This window comes from Symphodus melops (genome assembly GCF_947650265.1).
Source record: "Symphodus melops genome assembly, chromosome: 2".
Classification (NCBI taxonomy): domain Eukaryota; kingdom Metazoa; phylum Chordata; class Actinopteri; order Labriformes; family Labridae; genus Symphodus; species Symphodus melops.
The window spans coordinates 689,971-708,613 of record NC_136692.1 but is presented as its reverse complement, the minus strand read 5'-3'; the positions used below and the strand labels follow the sequence as shown (position 1 = coordinate 708,613).

The 18,643-nt window shown below is 48.8% G+C and overlaps 3 protein-coding genes and 1 long non-coding RNA gene across 5 annotated transcripts in view; 1 reads left to right on the top strand and 3 right to left on the bottom strand.

Moving 5' to 3' along the window:
• The window catches only part of LOC306818603, an 85,576-nt gene that overhangs the window by 65,509 nt on the left and 1,424 nt on the right, over positions 1–18,643 (bottom strand). The gene's annotated exons all lie outside the window — the stretch shown is intronic.
• On the bottom strand, positions 2,856–7,365 carry prokr1a (prokineticin receptor 1a). Of its 2 annotated transcripts, none has more exons than XM_079336048.1 (3): positions 7,135–7,365; positions 4,555–5,016; positions 2,856–3,788 (listed from the first exon to the last, which is right to left on the bottom strand). In XM_079336048.1, the coding sequence occupies exons 2-3, from the start codon at positions 4,980–4,982 to the stop codon at positions 3,098–3,100; spliced, it is 1,119 nt and encodes a 372-aa protein (XP_079192174.1). In that variant the 5' UTR covers positions 4,983–5,016; positions 7,135–7,365; the 3' UTR covers positions 2,856–3,097. The 2 variants fall into 2 exon arrangements, with proteins under 2 accessions (XP_079192174.1, XP_079192175.1); XM_079336049.1 differs by lacking the exon at positions 7,135–7,365 and adding an exon at positions 5,553–5,779.
• snrpb2 (small nuclear ribonucleoprotein polypeptide B2) lies at positions 8,069–12,392 on the bottom strand. Its single transcript, XM_079336072.1, has 7 exons — positions 12,314–12,392; positions 10,911–10,982; positions 10,655–10,827; positions 10,448–10,582; positions 10,297–10,332; positions 8,518–8,606; positions 8,069–8,437 (listed from the first exon to the last, which is right to left on the bottom strand). Exons 2-7 carry the CDS (start codon positions 10,972–10,974, stop codon positions 8,278–8,280), a joined length of 657 nt encoding a protein of 218 aa, XP_079192198.1. The 5' UTR covers positions 10,975–10,982; positions 12,314–12,392; the 3' UTR covers positions 8,069–8,277.
• The window catches only part of kif16ba (kinesin family member 16Ba), a 20,856-nt gene continuing 14,717 nt past the window's right edge, over positions 12,505–18,643 (top strand). The window contains 10 exon segments of the mRNA XM_079335569.1: positions 12,505–13,336; positions 14,609–14,771; positions 14,775–14,894; positions 16,464–16,580; positions 16,666–16,763; positions 17,383–17,492; positions 17,612–17,754; positions 17,942–18,110; positions 18,192–18,323; positions 18,401–18,576. Coding sequence (XP_079191695.1) covers positions 13,290–13,336; positions 14,609–14,771; positions 14,775–14,894; positions 16,464–16,580; positions 16,666–16,763; positions 17,383–17,492; positions 17,612–17,754; positions 17,942–18,110; positions 18,192–18,323; positions 18,401–18,576 — 1,275 coding nt within the window. The 5' untranslated portion in view covers positions 12,505–13,289.

Here is an 18,643-nt window from a genome sequence, read left to right as displayed (position 1 = left end):
TTCTGTTTTCATGCGAGCGTGACGTGATGGAGCTGAAGAGCTCCAGCTGCCGACGGCAGGTGTCTTTGCAGGTGTCGCCATGGCAACCGGGAAGACAGAGGTGCACTCAACTGATTAAAGCTGATGAGGGGGAAATGTGTCGATGTGAGAACCGCAGGAAGCTCGTCGGCGTGTTTGATTTGTAGAAATGTTCCAAAAGCTCTCAGACGTCTCCGTCACTGTTTGTGTCCTGAAACTACAAACTAAATATAATCATTTATATTTATATTCATTTGTACTTCATCACGCAGCAGCCAGAATGTCCTCCTGCTAACTTCAGGTTCTGGTCCTGACGGGTCTGGATCTGTAGAGTCTGCAGTTATCAGACCTGCTGGTACCTACAGTCTCTAAACTACAGGAGGTAGAGTCTGCAGTTATCAGACCTGCTGGTACCTACAGTCTCTAAACTACAGGAGGTAGAGTCTGCAGTTATCAGACCTGCTGGTACCTACAGTCTCTAAACTACAGGTGGTAGAGTCTGCAGTTATCAGACCTGCTGGTACCTACAGTCTCTAAACTACAGGAGGTAGAGTCTGCAGTTATCAGACCTGCTGGTACCTACAGTCTCTAAACTACAGGAGGTAGAGTCTGCAGTTATCAGACCTGCTGGTACCTACAGTCTCTAAACTACAGGAGGTAGAGTCTGCAGTTATCAGACCTGCTGGTACCTACAGTCTCTAAACTACAGGTGGTAGAGTCTGCAGTTATCAGACCTGCTGGTACCTACAGTCTCTAAACTACAGGAGGTAGAGTCTGCAGTTATCAGACCTGCTGGTACCTACAGTCTCTAAACTACAGGAGGTAGAGTCTGCAGTTATCAGACCTGCTGGTACCTACAGTCTCTAAACTACAGGAGGTAGAGTCTGCAGTTATCAGACCTGCTGGTACCTACAGTCTCTAAATGTCCTACAGGAGGTAGAGTCTGCAGTTATCAGACCTGCTGGTACCTACAGTCTCTAAACTACAGGAGGTAGAGTCTGCAGTTATCAGACCTGCTGGTACCTACAGTCTCTCATGAATCTGAGTCTGTTGGTGATTCTGTAAAAACATGGCGACAGCTCGACGTGTTGATAAATCTCAGGGTCTGATTAGAGAGGTGTGCTGCATAAAGTCTTACAGCTATTATCAACCCGTCATCGTGTTCGTCTTCATTAAACCAAATGAAGATCTGTAACGACACCGCAGCAGTCAGTTATCACTGATCACGCAGGAGAGCAGACCCCCCCCCCCCCCCCCCATCACATGTCTGTGTGTGATTTAGACAGATAAACAGTTCACCATGATTCAGAGAATTATTCGTGAGCCTGTGACTTCTACTTTTGTTGCCATGGTATCAGATCAGATCCAGTGTGTCCTAATATCACGTCCATGTATCCTGATGGGAACAGCTGAGAAAAGAACGACATCGTTCATGTTTTTAAGTTTCAGTTTCATCAACAAAAATATTAAATAGAAAAAAACAACAGTTAAATTCTGACTTCAGGTTCGAGGTTTTGTGTTTAATCGTGATGCTAACAGCTGATTGGTCGTCATGCTTCCCTGTGATTGGCTGAGCTGCACAGACACAGACAGACTCCATTATTCTAAAAAGTGTTAACATGAATGAGTTTCAAAAGTTTAAAAATAATCTACCGTCTCCTGTCGACCACACCTGAGGAGGAGGAGCAGGAGGAGGAGGAGGAGGAGCAGCAGGAGGAGCAGGAGGAGGAGGAGGAGCAGGAGGAGCAGGAGGAGGAGGAGCAGCAGGAGGAGGAGGAGGTAGAGGAGGAGGAGCAGGAGGAGGAGCAGCAGGAGGAGCAGGAGCAGCAGGAGGAGGTAGAGGAGGAGGAGCAGCAGGAGGAGCAGGAGCAGCAGGAGGAGGAGCAGGAGGAGGTAGAGGAGGAGGAGCAGCAGGAGGAGGAGCCAGGTTTGACGTCTTTTAATCACATGAATGAACGTTAGCGATGTTTTTAGGAGCTTCCATGTTTGTCATCATCAACCTTTATTTAAACCTTGAAAAGCAAACAATTTACAACAATTAAGACCATCATACATATCCAAGGTCTCTTTGGTAACAACGTGTTAATCACTAGTAGCCCCGCCCCTAACTCCTCCCCCTTCTCTCTGGTCTCATAATTTACTAAATGAACGTGGTGCTGAGTGAAAGAAGAGATTCAGATCTGAACTCAGCAGTAGGAACGTTTCTCTGTATAAGCAGTGGAATCTCCCCCTGCTGGACACCGGAGAGAATGCAGGATTAAAACACTCGTCCATTACGTCCACTTCTTATACACAACCTGTGACGGAGACCGTTGCTATGACGGAGACCGTTGCTATGGCGGAGACCGTTGCTATGACGGAGACCGTTGCTATGGCGGAGACCGTTGCTATGACGGAGACCGTTGCTATGGCGGAGACCGTTGCTATGACGGAGACCGTTGCTATGACGACACCTTTTGGTGCACGCTTCACCTTTTTTCTTGTCCGATGCTAAACAAACCTCTGGTGTTAAAATATGTTTATCGGACACAAACTGTTTAATGACTTGTTTTATTAAAGGCTACAGGTTCAAGGTTCAAGGTTCAAGGTTCAAGGTTCGTTTTATTTTACAAATCATTTTAAAATACAAAATACCAACTCAATACACGTATGGTAGTCAACGATCATGTACACATAATAAGGTCGATGCCTGTTCCTCGGTTAGCTGAAAGTTTGGTTGAGACAGAATTTCCAATGTGGAGATCTCTATCAGGCGGAAGGTCATGGGTTCGATTCCCAGCTCCTGCAGGCACATGGCCGATGTGTCCTTGGGGAAGACGTGGGCGGCGGCGGATGAGTTCATTGTGAAGGAGCCAGAAAAGACTCGATAAGAGTCCATGTAGCATTCAACCTCCAGAAAACAGCGGGTGATGTCTGTGACTGGGGGTCCAGTTCCTCAGCCCGGTCCAGAACTGCAGCGACAAACACGGCCCGCCTAGGTTTACCTGTTTCCCGTCACGGCCTCTGAACGAGTCTCTTCGAGGTGTCCGCTCCTTCCGGTCCCGTACGCCTGTTTGTTTCCACTCCGCATGTTCGGGTTCTACCTCAGCCTCGTGTCCCCCACGTCCTCCGTCACGCGGAGGGACGAGGTCCGTGCCTCCCCTTCAAACACCGACTTGGCGGCCACCACCTTCAGCGGGAACTTGCTGACTTTCTTCAGGCGCTTGTTGTTGTTCCGGACGCTCATGAAGCAGAGGGTGTTGATGACCCCGTTGCTCATGGCGATGCACTCGATGACGTAAAAAACCAGCAGGGAGTTCCGGTCCCGGGAGATCAGGGTGGGGTAGAAGTCTCGCAGCAGGGAGAATCCGTAATAAGGCGCCCAGCACAGGATGTACACGACCAGCACAAGGATCAGAACCACCACGGTCCTGCGACGCTTCTGAAGCTTCCGTCTGATCTGCTCCGTCTGGAAACCCGGGAAGTCTTTAAACCAGAGCTCCCGGGATATCTGGATGTAGCAGACCGTCATCACGGTCACCGGGCCGATGAACTCCAGAGCGAGGAAGAAGTAGGAGCGGTAGTACGCCTGCTGGTCCACAGGCCAGATCTGAGCGCAGAAGGTCTTAAAGGTGCCGCCGCCGCCGCCCACGTGCGGGTACGTCATCTCCGAGGCCATGTAGGCGGACGGGATGGAGATGAAGACGGGGACGATCCAAACCATCAGGATCACGCAGTAAGCCGTCTGGTACTTCATGCGAGGACGGAGAGGATGCAGGATCGCCATGTACCTGCAGACAAGAAGAGGAGAAGTGTCAGCAGGACGCAACCAGGGGCGGGTCCAAAACTGACCGACCCGAGGTTCTGACTGATGCACGACTGACAGGAAGCTTTCTCCTTCTCTCCCCTCCAAAGATGTGTCCTATAAATCTAATCTAATAATCTGCAGAAGGACTCCACGAGAGGACGCAGCTAATCCATCTCACCTCTCTGCAGACGCCATTTATAGCTGACAGGAGACGTCAGGCGTGATGAATGTAACCCGGCAGAGCTGCTGGACCCAGAGTGTGAAATACTAACAATGATGGATTGGATTCAGACGCTTGAAAGAAAACCCAGGAGCGGCTTTTATCGAAGCTAAATATAAATAACGTCCGTCCAGAACGCCTTCAGGTCTCCTGAGAACCAATCAGCTGCAATTAATTCAAAGCGCAGCAGCGCGAGTTCTGACGTCACTTTACAACCTCAGATCTGCCGGGGAGAGCTCAGAGCTCAGTTTGCAGCAGACTCACAGATGCTTTATGTTTATGAAGAAAGGCGGTCTGATGCTGCTTTCAACCGACGGCCCTTTGTGATGTCATTAAGGGAGAAATCTCCAAACACGTTTTCTGAGACGTGGAGCAGGCAGACGACGGAGCGGACGGACTTGTCTCATCGTTGGGGGGTTTGGAGACAGACTGGAGACACGTGTGTGACCTTTAACCCCTTTAAAAAACATGAGATCTATTAAAAGCCTGTCCAGAGGAGAGAGCGTGTTGGTGATGAGGCCACACCCACCTGTCCACAGCGATGGCCAGCAGAGCGTTGGTGGACACGTAGAGCGACACGGTGCGCAGGTAGTTGGTGGCGGCGCAGAGCAGCAGGCCGTGGTCCCACGACAGCTGCTTGACCACGTAATAATCCAACAGGAAGGGGCAGCACACCGCCGCCACCAGCACGTCCGACACCGCCAGGTTGGCGATCAGCAGGTTGGTCAGGTTACGGAGCTGCTTGTAGCGAGCGAGGCTGGCGATGAACAGACAGTTTCCCACGCCGCACACCAACATGATGCACACCAGCACCACGGCGATGACGATGGTGGCCACGAAGAAGGCCCGGCCCTGCGTGGTGTCCGGGATCTGGTCCGGAGGGATCTCGTAGTCCAGACCCTCGCTGGACAGGAAGTAGTCCACCAGAGCTGAACTGCGGTTGGACGAGTCGGCCATTTTGGATCAGGTCAACATGCTCAGGAAGAAGCGTCTATGAAAGGGGAAAAAGAAAACACGTAAAGAGACGACACCAGAGAACGGATCCCGAACCCTAAGACCACCGAACGCCATCAACAGAAACCGCCCTTTAACCTTCCACCAGCACCTCGGAAAGTCGGATTGGCTCTGGGCGTGTCGGCCAACTCTGTAACCACGACCTCCGTTCCTTCACGTTGTGATTGACTTCACTCCAACGGGCGACTGCAGACTGTTGTTGTTACCCAGACAGCGCCCCCTGCTGGTGAACTGCGAGAGTTGAACAAGGAAACTCAAACGACATGCTGATTGGTGGAGCAACATCGCCGCATGTCGCAGATAATAAGCTAACGTCAGCCGCTGCTATCGGTCAGGCTTCAATGTTTACAAAAACTCAAATCTAACAAAGTTCATCTGAAATCAAGTCGATTTGTTGAGTCCAGAGAAACCTGTGAAGAACCTTCAGTCTGAAGAAGAATCCTCGTAACGCTCAGGAATGTCGACTTTAACAAACACGTACCTGTGAGAAACATAAATCTCCTGTTTGCTCACAATTAAAGAAGAAGATCCGTCGTGCCTTCACTTCCTGTTTTATTCCCCGTGCCGGCGTTCAGCGGACGACCTCGCAGAGGCCTCTCACACAAACACAGCAGCCGGCAGATTTACTGGTGGACACACACGCAGCTCTTTGGCTCGTCGGTGTGACATCACAGACGTGTCGGGGAGCTCCGTGTTCGTGGTGTTGCTGGGTCGGTCTCCGGGTGACCGTGGTCATGAAGTCTGCCTGTTAGATTTGAGCTCAGGTTGGGGAATGTCTCGTCTCCGCTCTGACGTCTGGACAAACTCGTCCTGCAAAGACACAAGTCCTGTTTTTTTTTTCTTTCTTCTCCTTCACGAGTCGACTGGAATCAAACCTGACCTCCAAAGCACGACCTTCAAATCCAAACAACGCCAAACAGTTACGGTCGGCGCCCGTTGAGCACATGAACCCAGAGCGCCCCCTGTGGTGTTTCTCCTCGAGGAGGAGCGAGGTTGAGCCTGCTGCTTGATTTGATTGGCTGCTCCAGACAAAGTCACATTGATTGTTCCCGTCTTAGGTTCATTCATAAACGCCACGCAGCAGAGAGCAGCGCCCGGCGAGCAGCGCCCGGCGAGCAGCGCCCGGCGAGCACGCTGTGCGGCGGCTCTGTGCGTGATCGAGCCTTAAGAATGTAAAAGATTGCCGCCGCCATCTTTGTTGTTTGTTTGTTTGTTTTTGTCTGCCATAAATTGCCATATTTAGGGCGAGGGAAGTGACGTGCGATTAGCCGCTTGATACGGCGCCACATTCAGCGCGTGGACCGAAGGAGGGCGGAGCCAACACTCCAAACGTTAACCACACAAACCAACTGGACATTATTTTCTCGAGTGTGTTGTTAACTTCAGACCAGTCAGTCTAAATGTACATTTGTGTTTAAAGGAGCAGTCTGTAACTCTGACCCCTAGTGTTTAAAATGGGTACTGCAGTCTGTAACTTTGACCCCTAGTGTTTAAAATGGGTACTGCAGGCTCACGTTCTAAACTTTACAGAGAGATGAAACAATCACATTTAAACCTTTTTGGTTTTTTATAATAAGGCTTCATAGTCGTTTTTATTTCAGCAATATATATATATGTATATATATATATGTATATATATATATATATAATATATTATATATATATATATAATATATTATATATATATATATAATCCGGGATTATGATCACTGAGCAGGTTTTAGTAGAAGTTTAACAAACTTTAAGTTCTGCACAGCTGGAATAAGATGGACTACATGATCACTACAGACCTCAGTGTGTCAGAATAATATATAATAAGATATAATAATAATAATAATAACAATAATAATAATAATAATAATAAGACTCCTCTCTGGCTTTTGTAAAAATGTTCAGTAACAGAAACAGAGCAGAGCAAAAACGATGCGCTGCACACAAATAACATTCAGATGAATTAAAGAGAGAAAATACTTTCAACATATTAATCTGACATTAATGAAACAAGTCAACGGATTCTCCAGTGCGTGACGTCACTAAAAACACTAAATGTAAACATTTAAAGTGAATAAAGAAAAAGAGATGATCAGGTACAGACCTGGAGCTGATCCTCCACGCGCTCTCGACCGCTCGAGAGCTCACAAGAGCGCGAGGCACGTTCAGGACTCCCATGGACCACACACGCGCGCGCGCACAAACACGCAAAGACACGAGCGCGCGCACTGTTCATCTTCACTCCTTAAGAAAACACTGAATGTCCGCGCGCGGAGGGAGCAGGTTGTGGGTGCACGCGCACACTGAGCAGGAGTTTTTATTGGATGAAAGAATTAGAGACCGTCAACATCAGACACGAGAAACTAAACATGAAAACAGGACCAGGATCTTTATCATGATGCACTAAAAGAAAAAAAGTTTAATTGTAAAAATCCCAGGAGAGAAAAGAAGCAACGTTGAGTTTAAATATAATTTCAAAAAACACTGTCAAGAATAAAGGAGACATTTAGAGAAATAATAAAGAATAAAGACACAAATGATAAGAAGTGTTTGTCTAGTTCTCAGTTAAAGAAAAATGTTGATAAAAAGAAATAAATCAGGATTTAGTTTCCGTCTTTAGGTGAGACGTTACAGGAATAAAGCTGAACACTCTGATCCCTGAACCGACTCCTTCAGCTGAGCAGGGTAACCCCAGTCCTTCATGTCAAATAGCGCCCCCTTGAGGCCCTCTCTTTATGATTTTAATAAGTGTTGGTTTTTCTTCTTTTCAGAAAGGAAAACATTTTGTTGTCTTCTCCAAATGTTGTTCTCTCTTACAGGTCGTGTCTTGTACCCTCATCCTCCTCGCTGTCTGATGGAGGAATAAAATATGAGATTTAAACCGTCATGCAGCGCAGCCGGCACAGACTGCAGTACTCATTTTAAACACTAGGTGTCAGAGTTTGGTTATTTAAATGAACCCTTGAATCTCATCCTTCACTGGATCAGTTTTACACCTGTCAAAGTTTCCCTTCAGTAATAAGCTGGTTTGAACACCGTTATGTCAAAGTGTTTTATTTTACAAATCAAGATGGAGGCGGCTCGAGCTCACGTCCACGTCACCAAATAAAAAGTTTAAAAAAAAGAACAAAACTTTAAAAAAAGCTCTGCAGGATTTACAAAAATCAAAAAGGATTTGTAGGAACAACGGATACCCCCCCCCCCCCCCCAGAGTCTCTGTGTGTCACATGACCAGGCCGCGCTGGGACTACTTCTTGGCGTAGGTGACCTTCATGGCGCAGGTGGCCGTGATCCTGAAGCCCTGAAGCGCGTCTTTAGCCACGCCCGCCTGCGTGTCGCTCTCAAACTCCACAAAGGCGATGTCGTGTTTCCCCGGGACGAGACGCACCTCTTTGAAACCAGGAAACCTGAGGGGGGGGGGGGGGAGAAACCATCAGTACACACACACACAGGTGTTTGAAATGAAGGAGTGGGGAAGAGGACTGACTGGTTGAAGAGCATGGACAGCATCATCTCATTGGTCTCCTCGGGCAGGTTGTTCAGGAACAGGATGTAGTTTGGAGGATTGTCTGGCACCTGAGAGAACACACACACACACACACACACACACACACACACACACACACACACACACACACACACACACACACACACACACACACACACACACACACACACACACACACACACACACACACACACACACACACACACACACACACACAATGAAGCAGTGATGAGTGACGGATGACCTCTGTGGGTCAGTTAGTGACGGGGGGGGGGGGGGGGGGGGGGGCGTGATCCACTTCCTGTTGTCGTCTCTGTACGGAGGATTTATCCGTCAGTATTTAGAGCGTCGTTGTTTTAGAACATTTAAACAGAATCCAGGATTCGATTCTGTCACGTGGTCGTGTCGTGAAGATCTTTGGTTTATTGTTTTAAAAAAGGGGGCGGGATCAGATTGTCATCATGTGTGGAGATTTGTTATAAAGACGCAGAGAAACCAAGAGCACGACCAATCACATCACAGCTTCACAAACAAGGAGAACACATCGTTTGTAGCTCGATGTTTTCAATTCAAAGAACAGCGGACAGCTCTATATCTCTATTTCTATATTAGCATGGAACAGCAGACCGCTCTATATCTCTATTTCTATATTAGCATGGAACAGCAGACAGCTCTATATCTCTATTTCTATATTAGCATGGAACAGCAGACAGCTCTATATCTCTATTTCTATATTAGCATGGAACAGCAGACCGCTCTATATCTCTATTTCTATATTAGCATGGAACAGCAGACCGCTCTATATCTCTATTTCTATATTAGCATGGAACAGCAGACAGCTCTATATCTCTATTTCTATATTAGCATGGAACAGCAAACCGCTCTATATCTCTATTTCTATATTAGCATGGAACAGCAAACCGCTCTATATCTCTATTTCTATATTAGCATGGAACAGCAAACCGCTCTATATCTCTATTTCTATATTAGCATGGAACAGCAGACCGCTCTATATCTCTATTTCTATATTAGCATGGAACAGCAAACCGCTCTATATCTCTATTAGCATGGAACAGCAGACCTCTCTATATCTCTATTTCTATATTAGCATGGAACAGCGGACAGCTCTATATCTCTATTTCTATATTAGCATGGAACAGCGGACAGCTCTATATCTCTATTTCTATATTAGCATGGAACAGCGGACAGCTCTATATCTCTATTTCTATATTAGCATGGAACAGCGGACAGCTCTATATCTCTATTTCTATATTAGCATGGAACAGCGGACAGCTCTATATCTCTATTTCTATATTAGCATGGAACAGCGGACAGCTCTATATCTCTATTTCTATATTAGCATGGAACAGCAGACCGCTCTATATCTCTATTTCTATATTAGCATTAGCATTGTGCTAAAGCTTTGTAACAACAATATAAGAATAAATAGATTCAGTATTTAACTAAAAGCTTGTTTGTTGATTATCTGAAATAATTATAATTAAATTTAACTTTTATTTATTTATACAGATTATTTAACAAACGTCTCTCGTTAACAAGCCCCGCCTACTCTGCTTCTGATTGGCTAGTAGTGTTTGTGAGGTTGTGATCGAGCGCTGCGTTACTCGCTGCACATTGGAACAACATGTGTTTATTTAGTATGACATGTTTGACACGCGTGACGACCTCGGAGCGCCCACGGCGCCCGAGCACTCTGACATCACGGCGCCCGAGCACTCTGACATCACGGCGTCTTACCTGAGCTGCAGGAGAGAGAGCGGGCGCTGCTGATCCCTGCACAGAGAAAACACACAGTTAAACTTTTCACCACTAGACGTCACTGGAACACTCGACGTTCATGAGTTAAACACGCCTCAGACGGCGCACGCTTGATGATGTCATCACTCACCGCCGCAGGTTTCTTGATCAGGCTGGTCGCCGGCTCCTGAGCTTTCTTCTTCTTCTCCTTCTTCTTCTCCTTGTCGCCGTACGTCCCCTTCACCTTGGCGATGACCTCAGAGTCCGTCTTGGCGTACTGTATCCTCTGAATGAAGAAGAAGAGGTCAGAGACGCCGCTGTGATGTCACACACGACTCAGAGACAAACAGGGACCAACCATTGGCTTGTTGTAGAAGGGGAAGCCCTGCAGCTGCCTCAGAGCGTTGGTGGCGCCGGCGAGCTCTTTGAAGACGACGAAGGCCTGACCCCTCATCTTCATCGTCTTCATGGCCACGATGTCGATGATCTGACCGAACTGAGAGAAGAGCGCGTACAGCGAGCGCTTCATCTCTGCAGGGGGGGGCGGAGTTTAACAAAGAGGTCAAAAAGACGAGAAGCTGGAGAAGAAAGAAGACGAGCGGAGAGACACGCACCTTCTTTCTTCACTTTGTCATTGATGTTGTTGATGTAGATCGTGTGGTTCGGTCGGATGTCCATGTTGGAGTCTGAAACACAAAAACAAACTGAAGTACGGGATGAAGAGAGAGAGAGAGAGAGAGAGAGAGAGAGAGAGCGGCGAGGGCGAGCGGATCAAAGCGCTCCTCCTGTGTGATCAAGAGTTAAACCTCAGTCGAGCTTCTCGCGGACGCTGAGGCGATGTTGCCTCATCGCTGAAATGATTGGCTACTGAGCCTCAATGACCTTCATGACCTTTAACATTTTCGGTGCTTGAAAAAAAAGGAGGAGTTTGAAGAGATGAGTTGTGAGGAGGTTAAACACTTCATGTTTTAATTTGAAAAGCCGACAGTTGTTGCTGCTGCAGCTTCCTGTTTGAAGAAGATAACCTTCATTATGATCACTTCTTCTTGTAAGTTTGAATCTTTAACCCTTCATGTTCCTGTTTTATATTCCTCATTGTGTCTGTTTCAGTCTCTTCCTCACACACATCTTATTCCTCTAATTTACACCAACACATTATCTTCTCTTCTTACTTTGTAAACATTTGTTTGAAGGAGCTTTATGAATAAAGTTATATTATTAAGTTAGCTTCATCACACACACACACACAGATGTGTGACGGGCCCGCACACAGCGAGCGCTCCTCCTGAGCTGGTGTGGGGTTCAGTGTCTTGCTCAAGGACACCTCAGCAGTGCTCTGGAAGTGACCTAGCACCCCTCTTGTCTGCAGCAGGACTTGAACCGATGACCCTCCAAATCCCAAGCCCAGACCCTGAAGACTGAGCTGCTGACCAGTTTGAGTGTCATGGTTCTCTTTGAATGAGCTGGGTTTAACAACAACAACGATGATGATGATGATGATGAACGGAACTATCAGATTTCACTTCCTGTAGGTAAATAAAGTGAACTTCTAACAGCTTCAATCAAACAGGTGAAAGGTTTCCCGCGTTTCTTACACCTGAAGCTGAGGTTAATAAAAGGATGCGTTGTTTTAAAACCAAAGAAGAAGAAGAAGTGAGCTAACAAAGCTAACTACAGTAGCATTGAGCTGATTAAACGTCATGTCAGAGGACTGTTCGGGTTATTTATTAATAACTTCCTACTACTTATAAAACATAGTTATAATAAAGAGTAACGTGCCCACATGTTGTGCTAGTGTTAGCATGTGTTAGCATTCGTTAGCTGTACGTTCATTCATAACGTTAGCATGTGTTAGCAGCAGCAGCTCGCTCTGAAGCTAACCGTTGATCCTTTAAAGTGTTTAAATAAACTATTTTGTATTATTTTAAACAGCATCGATTTGTATCTGTAATCCATTCGGATCGATTTATGCGGATTTACAGCAAATGAACACAAGATAAAAGTGTAAAAAGCTCACCTCCTCTCTGCTCCTTTAAACAGGAAACACTGTGTTGCCGGCGAATCCTGCTGCTGCTTTAACGCGATTATTTCGCGCGCGCCCCCATCAGGCCGGGAGGAGAACTGCATGACGCGCCACAATCTGATTATTTGATGAGCTTTATTGGTCAGCTATGTTCAAGATGGTTGGTATTTTTGGTTGGGTTCTGATGATGTTTGGGTTCTGACCTCAGAGTGGATGGTTCTGAGGAAGTTTGGGTTCTGATGTTGGTTGAGTTTTTATGCTGGTTGGGTTTTTGTTGTTGTGTATTTGGTTTCTTCTGCTTTGTTGTCGTAAACTCTTATTTTTAAAAGCTATACAAATAAAGTTTGTATTGTAATGATAATAAATATAAAAATAAAAATAAATCTGATTTCCATTCCTTTCACTGCAAACTCATGTTTCTAATTTTGTTATGTAAAACTGTTAATTACCTCCTTTTAAGTTTCTAATTTTCATGTTTTATATTGTCTTTTCTCACTCTGTTTGTAAGGTGTCCTTATAGATAAAATATATTCTTATTTAACATTATTATTATAAATAGTATTCGCGTGTTTGGCCTGCTTTCTGTCCTCCTCAGGCTTCCGTACGGGTGTAATGTTGTTATCAGCTGATGCCTTGGCTCCTGTTTGTCATATGAATGCTAACTCACGAGCTAAGTGGCTAACACTGACTATGGATGTGAGCCGGCTCAGCCCGGGACCCAGGTAACACCGGACCCAGGTAACCTCGGACCCAGGTAACACCGGACCCCGGTAACCCCGGAGCCCGGAGGCGACCCTCTCTGCTCCCCGTTATCTGCTGCACTTTGCACATTTTCGTTCGCAGTTATCCGGTTATCTCTGCGACTTCTGCCCTCTTTATCCCGCTCTGGGTCGCAGTGTGTGCGCGTGCGTGTGTGCGCGTGCGTGTGTGCTAGCTCACATTAAGCGGACCGAGCACAGCGGGATGAGCCATGGCATCGGTCCGGGTGGCAGTCCGGGTCAGACCCATGAACAGGCGGTGAGTTTGACACACTCGGTTCTGTACTGACTGGACTCTTTAAAGTGGTTCATTATGGATAGTGTGTGCGTGTGTGTGTGCGTGTGCGCATGCGTGGGTGTGTGTTCAAATCACATGAAGTGACTTAGAGCGAGGGCTGACCGGAAGTCCCGTTCTCACCTCCGCACCTGTCTGATGGAAATGCATGTTTTTAAGCGTCAGTATGTTTGGAGACTGTGTTGCTTTGGGTTGAGGGTTCGATTCCCAGCTCCTGCAGCCACATGTGCACACGTGTCTTAACCCCGAGTTGCTCCCGCTGCTTGGTGGTCAGTGTGTTCCTGATGGTTACTGACTTCATGTCCAAGTGAAAACAGCAGAAACACTGAGGGGACTCAAAGAAACATGACTGACTAATAAATCAAGATGGATTCAAACAGTGACCTCCAGAGCGGCGTGCCCGTGTGCAGGTTAATGATCACCGCCCTGAGATAAACAGACAGGCTCGGACTCGAACACTCAGGGTGGAGTCGACCCGGAGAACAAACTCAGGGTGGAGTCGACCCGGAGAACACACTCAGGGTGGAATCATACTTGACTGAACAAACAGGACTTCCTGGTTCAGGTCATGTGGGAACAAAAGCTGGATCAACTTTTTATTATTTTATAAATGTTGTAAAGTCTCCTGAGGAGGAAGGATACAGGAAGTGTGATGTCATAATAACAAACCTGAAATGAACAAAGGGTGCGTGAGAGGATAAACTTTATTAAAACAGGAAATATAAACAGCATCAATGCAAGAAAAGTTTAAAAAAAAGCAAGTTTACATTAATTAAATAAAAGAAGAAGAAATACAATAGAATTAAATAAACTCTGCACATCCTGCAGTTCCTCCAGTGTCCACTAGAGGCTGGCTGCACACCTAAAGGAAGTCACACACACACCCATTCAAAAAGGATCTCAGCCCTCGTCTGTGCCGACCAATAAGGGATGTCGATGTTCAGGAGGGAAAAAAAACCCGATCCGATATGTCGTCCGATATCTTTCTTCGATTACTGAAACATGTTTGTGAAGTTGATCCATCACTTATCAAAGATCTATAACGAAGACAAGATGATCACTCGGCTGAAAGTAGGTGAGCGTGAGCGTTTGTTGTGAGGCGTACAGCGCCCCCTGCTGGAGGCAGAGAACTGCTCCTGTGTACAGATGTTTTCAGCTCTGCTCAGAAACAGCAACAAGAAGACGGTCTGAATCTGCAGCGAGCTCGAACACCACGTGTGACTCTTTGTTTTTCAGGGAGAAGGACCTGACGGCAAAGAGCATCATCCACATGGAAGGAACCAAAACCTCCATCATCAACCTGAAGGTACGAACGCCACGGCGAGCTGTGCTGGAGCTTCAGGCCCACGACGGGTTCAAACGTGCAGCTGAAGCCTCGCTGTGTTTTCTTCTTGTTTCCTGATTAAAGCTCCCTGAAGGCATCGCGGGCGACTCCACGAGGGATCGCACCAAGACGTTCACGTACGACTTCTCCTACGACTCGACGGACGCCAAGAGCTCCGCCTTCGTCTCCCAGGAAAAGGTAAACGAGCGTCCTTCTGTGGAACGGTTCGGAGGTTTTATTGTCTTTATGAGAACAAATTAAAAACGGACACAGACCAATCAAAGTTTCTCTTTTTGTGACTTTTGATTCTCTCTCTCTAATCGCCATGGCAACTCGACCCTTTGATTCCTTTCATCGTCAAACTGCTTCAATCCACAAAGTTTGACACCGTTTGAGATTAAAAAAAAAAAAGTTGTGCCCAGCGGAGCGTTTTAATCATCCGTCAGTCACATGACCAGCTGTGTTCTCTCTCTCTCCTCGCTGCTCGCCCACTTCCTGAATGTTGAGCAGATTAAAACTCTGAACACAAATTTACTGCAAAGGGAGGAGAAGCTTTCCATCTCAGAGTCCTCCTCTCCCCTCCTCCCCTCCTCTCCTCCTCTCCTCCTCTCCTCTCCTCCTCTCCTCCCCTCCTCTCCCCTCCTCCCCTTCTTTCCTCCTCCTCTCCTCCTCCCCTCCCCTCCTCCTCTCCTCCTCTCCTCCTCTCCCCTCCTCCTTTCCTCTCCTCCTCTCCTCTCCTTTCTCCTCCTCCCCTCCTCTCTCCCCTCCTCTCCTCTCCTCCTCTCCCCTCCTCCCCTCCTCTCCTCCTCTCCTCCTCTCCTCTCCTCCTCTCCTCCCCTCCTCTCCCCTCCTCCCCTTCTTTCCTCCTCCTCTCCTCCTCCCCTCCCCTCCTCCTCTCCTCCTCTCCTCCTCTCCCCTCCTCCTTTCCTCTCCTCCTCTCCTCTCCTCCTCTCCTCCCCTCCTCTCTCCTCCTCCCCTCCCCTCCTCCTCTCCTCCTCTCCTCCTCTCCCCTCCTCCTTTCCTCTCCTCCTCTCCTCTCCTTTCTCCTCCTCCCCTCCTCTCTCCCCTCCTCTCCTCTCCTCCTCTCCCCTCCTCCCCTCCTCTCCTCCTCTCCTCCTCTCCCCTCCTCTCCTCCTCTCCTCCTCTCCTCCCCTCCTCTCCCCTCCTCCCCTTCTTTCCTCCTCCTCTCCTCCTCCCCTCCCCTCCTCCTCTCCTCCTCTCCTCCTCCCCTCCTCCCCTCCTCTCCTCCTCTCCTCTCCTCCTCCCCTCCTCTCCTCTCCTCCTCCCCTCCTCTCCTCTCCTCCTCTCCTCCCCTCCTCCTTTCCTCCCCTCCTCTCCCCTCCTCTCCTCATTTCCTCCTCTCCTCCTCTCCTCCCCTCCTCCCCTCCCCTCCTCCTCTCCTCCTCTCCTCCCCTCCTCCTCTCCTCTCCTCCCCTCCTCCTTTCCTCCCCTCCTCTCCCCTCCTCTCCTCATTTCCTCCTCTCCTCCTCCCCTCCTCTCCTCATTTCCTCCTCTCCTCCCCTCCTCTCCTCCTCCCCTCCTCTCCTCCCCTCCTCTCCCCTCCTCTCCTCATTTCCTCCCCTCCTCCCCTCCTCTCCTCCTCCCCTCCTCTCCTCCCCTCCTCCCCTCCTCTCCTCCTCCTTTCCTCCTCTCCTCCTTTCCTCCTCTCCTCCCCTCCTCTCCTCCTCTCCTCCCCTCCTCTCCTCCTCCCCTCCTCCTCCCCTCCTCTCCTCCTCTGGTCACAGCTGTCTTTTTTCTGTCCTGCAGGTTTTTAAAGATTTGGGCTCTGATGTGCTGAAGGCGGCGTTCGAGGGTTACAACGCCTGCGTCTTCGCCTACGGTCAGACCGGCTCGGGGAAGTCCTACACCATGATGGGAAATCCTGTGAGGCTGAACTCATTTAAGATCCTGTTGGAACTGGACTTTAGGGTCACATGACAGGAAGTCACTGATCAGTGTTTGTGTTCAGGGAGACGCAGGTTTGATCCCGAGGATCTGTGAAGGTCTGTTCAGCCGGATCTCTCAGTCGACTCTGTGGGACGAAGCTTCGTTTCGGACAGAAGTCAGGTGAGACGTCAGGTGACCTCGGAGCAGCTCACGCCGTTCTTCCCGTGTAGGAAGGTTTCGATGTTCATTTCCTCCTCAGCTGGAGCCATGACGTCACCCCTTCCTGCTCCTCAAAAAAGAGTTTACATTAAAGGTCTCTGTTTGGAGATGTTCCCTTCATGACATCACAAAGGGCAGTAGCCCCTCCCCTTCATGACATCACAAAGGGCAGTAGCCCCTCCCCTTCATGACATCACAAAGGGCAGTAGCCCCTCCCCCAGCTAGGTGTTTGTTCTGCCCTCTGAGTCTGCCTTCTCACCGTAAACAATAGGACATGGAGCCAAAAAGCAGCGAGTACACCCGAGCCCTTCCAGAGAGGGGGCGTGGTCAGACACAGCTCATTTGCATATTTAAAGCTACAGACACAGAAACAGCCTGTTCTGAGCAGGGCTGAAATAGAGGGGTTTATAGACATGATCAAATACAGGATCAGAGTGGATTTACAACAACACACTTCACACACATGAAGAAGAGGAGCGAGGACACTGATTTCACCTGAAGAAGAGGAGCGAGGTCATGTGACCTTTAAAGTGACGGCTCTGCTCATGTTTGAGATGAAAGATGTTTTTTCCCTCCTCAGTTATCTGGAGATCTACAACGAGAGGGTGAGAGACCTGCTGAGGAGGAAGTCCACTCAGACCTACAACCTGAGGGTGAGGGAGCACCCAAAGGACGGGCCGTACGTGGAGGGTGAGTCCGGCTCTCCCACGCTGTGATCCTGATGCTCGCTGCCGTTGGGCCACGCTGTCGTGGTCACGTAGGCGTGACAGCGTTTCTGTCTAATCCCGCCCTCTCCCTCCTGACCTCAGACCTGTCCAAACACCTGGTGCAGAACTACAGCGACGTGGAGGAGCTGATGGAGGCGGGGAACATCAACCGCACCACCGCCAGCACGGGCATGAACGACGTCAGCAGCCGCTCGCACGCCATCTTCACCATCAACTTCACGCAGGTCAGCGTTCATGGAGCGTCAGCGCTCCGGGGAAGTTCGTGTTAATCCGATATGTCGGTGCACGGCGTGTCATCTCACGTCCACCAGCCTCCAGGTCATCTTTTGATGGTTGTTTTCACGGGGAGCCCCCTGGTGGTGGGATTGGCACACTGCACGTTAAAATAAAAAAAGCTTCTGTGTCTGTCAGGCGAAGTTTGACGCAGAGATGCCCAGCGAGACCATCAGTAAAATCCACCTGGTGGATCTCGCCGGCAGCGAGCGAGCCGACGCCACCGGAGCGACGGGCGTGCGACTGAAGGAAGGAGGCAACATCAACAAATCCCTGGTCACTCTGGGAAACGTCATCTCGTCTCTGGGTCAGAAAGTCGACGGCTGAGCTGGTTTGTTGTGTTTTCGTCTCGTCGACTTTGTGTGTTGAACGCTTGATGTGTTTTCAGCCGACATGACGCAGGACGCAGGAAACACCAACCTGAAGAAGAAGTCGCTGTTCGTCCCGTACAGAGACTCCGTGCTGACGTGGCTGCTCAAGGACAGCCTGGGCGGGAACTCCAAGACCATCATGATCGCCAGTGAGAGCAGACGTCGACTCGACACTTTGAGTGAAAAGCATCGAGCCGCTTCATTAAATGCTTTTCTCTCCGTGCAGCCGTTTCCCCGGCCGACGTGAACTACGGCGAGACGCTCAGCACGCTGCGGTACGCCAACAGAGCCAAGAACATCATCAACAAGCCGACCATCAACGAGGACGGGAACGTGCGGCTGATCAGAGAGCTGAGGGCCGAGATCGCCCGGCTCAAAGCTCTGCTGGTTCAGGGCAACCAGGTGATCATGTGACGCACCGAGCTGCTGCTCAGCCAATCAGCGCACTTTATTCTGACTGCTGTGTTTG

Excerpts from the sequence above, each read along its gene's own strand:
- prokr1a (XM_079336048.1), bottom strand. The coding sequence starts at position 4,982 with ATGGCCGACTCGTCCAACCGCAGTTCAGCTCTGGTGGACTACTTCCTG. Across the intron at positions 3,789-4,554 it reads CTGGCCATCGCTGTGGACAG|GTACATGGCGATCCTGCATC; the intron begins GTGGGTGTGGCC and ends TCTTGTCTGCAG.
- snrpb2 (XM_079336072.1), bottom strand. The coding sequence starts at position 10,974 with ATGGACATCCGACCGAACCACACGATCTACATCAACAACATCAATGAC. Across the intron at positions 10,333-10,447 it reads TGATCAAGAAACCTGCGGCG|GGATCAGCAGCGCCCGCTCT; the intron begins GTGAGTGATGAC and ends TTCTCTGTGCAG. Across the intron at positions 8,438-8,517 it reads CTGTCCATGCTCTTCAACCA|GTTTCCTGGTTTCAAAGAGG; the intron begins GTCAGTCCTCTT and ends CCCCCCCCTCAG.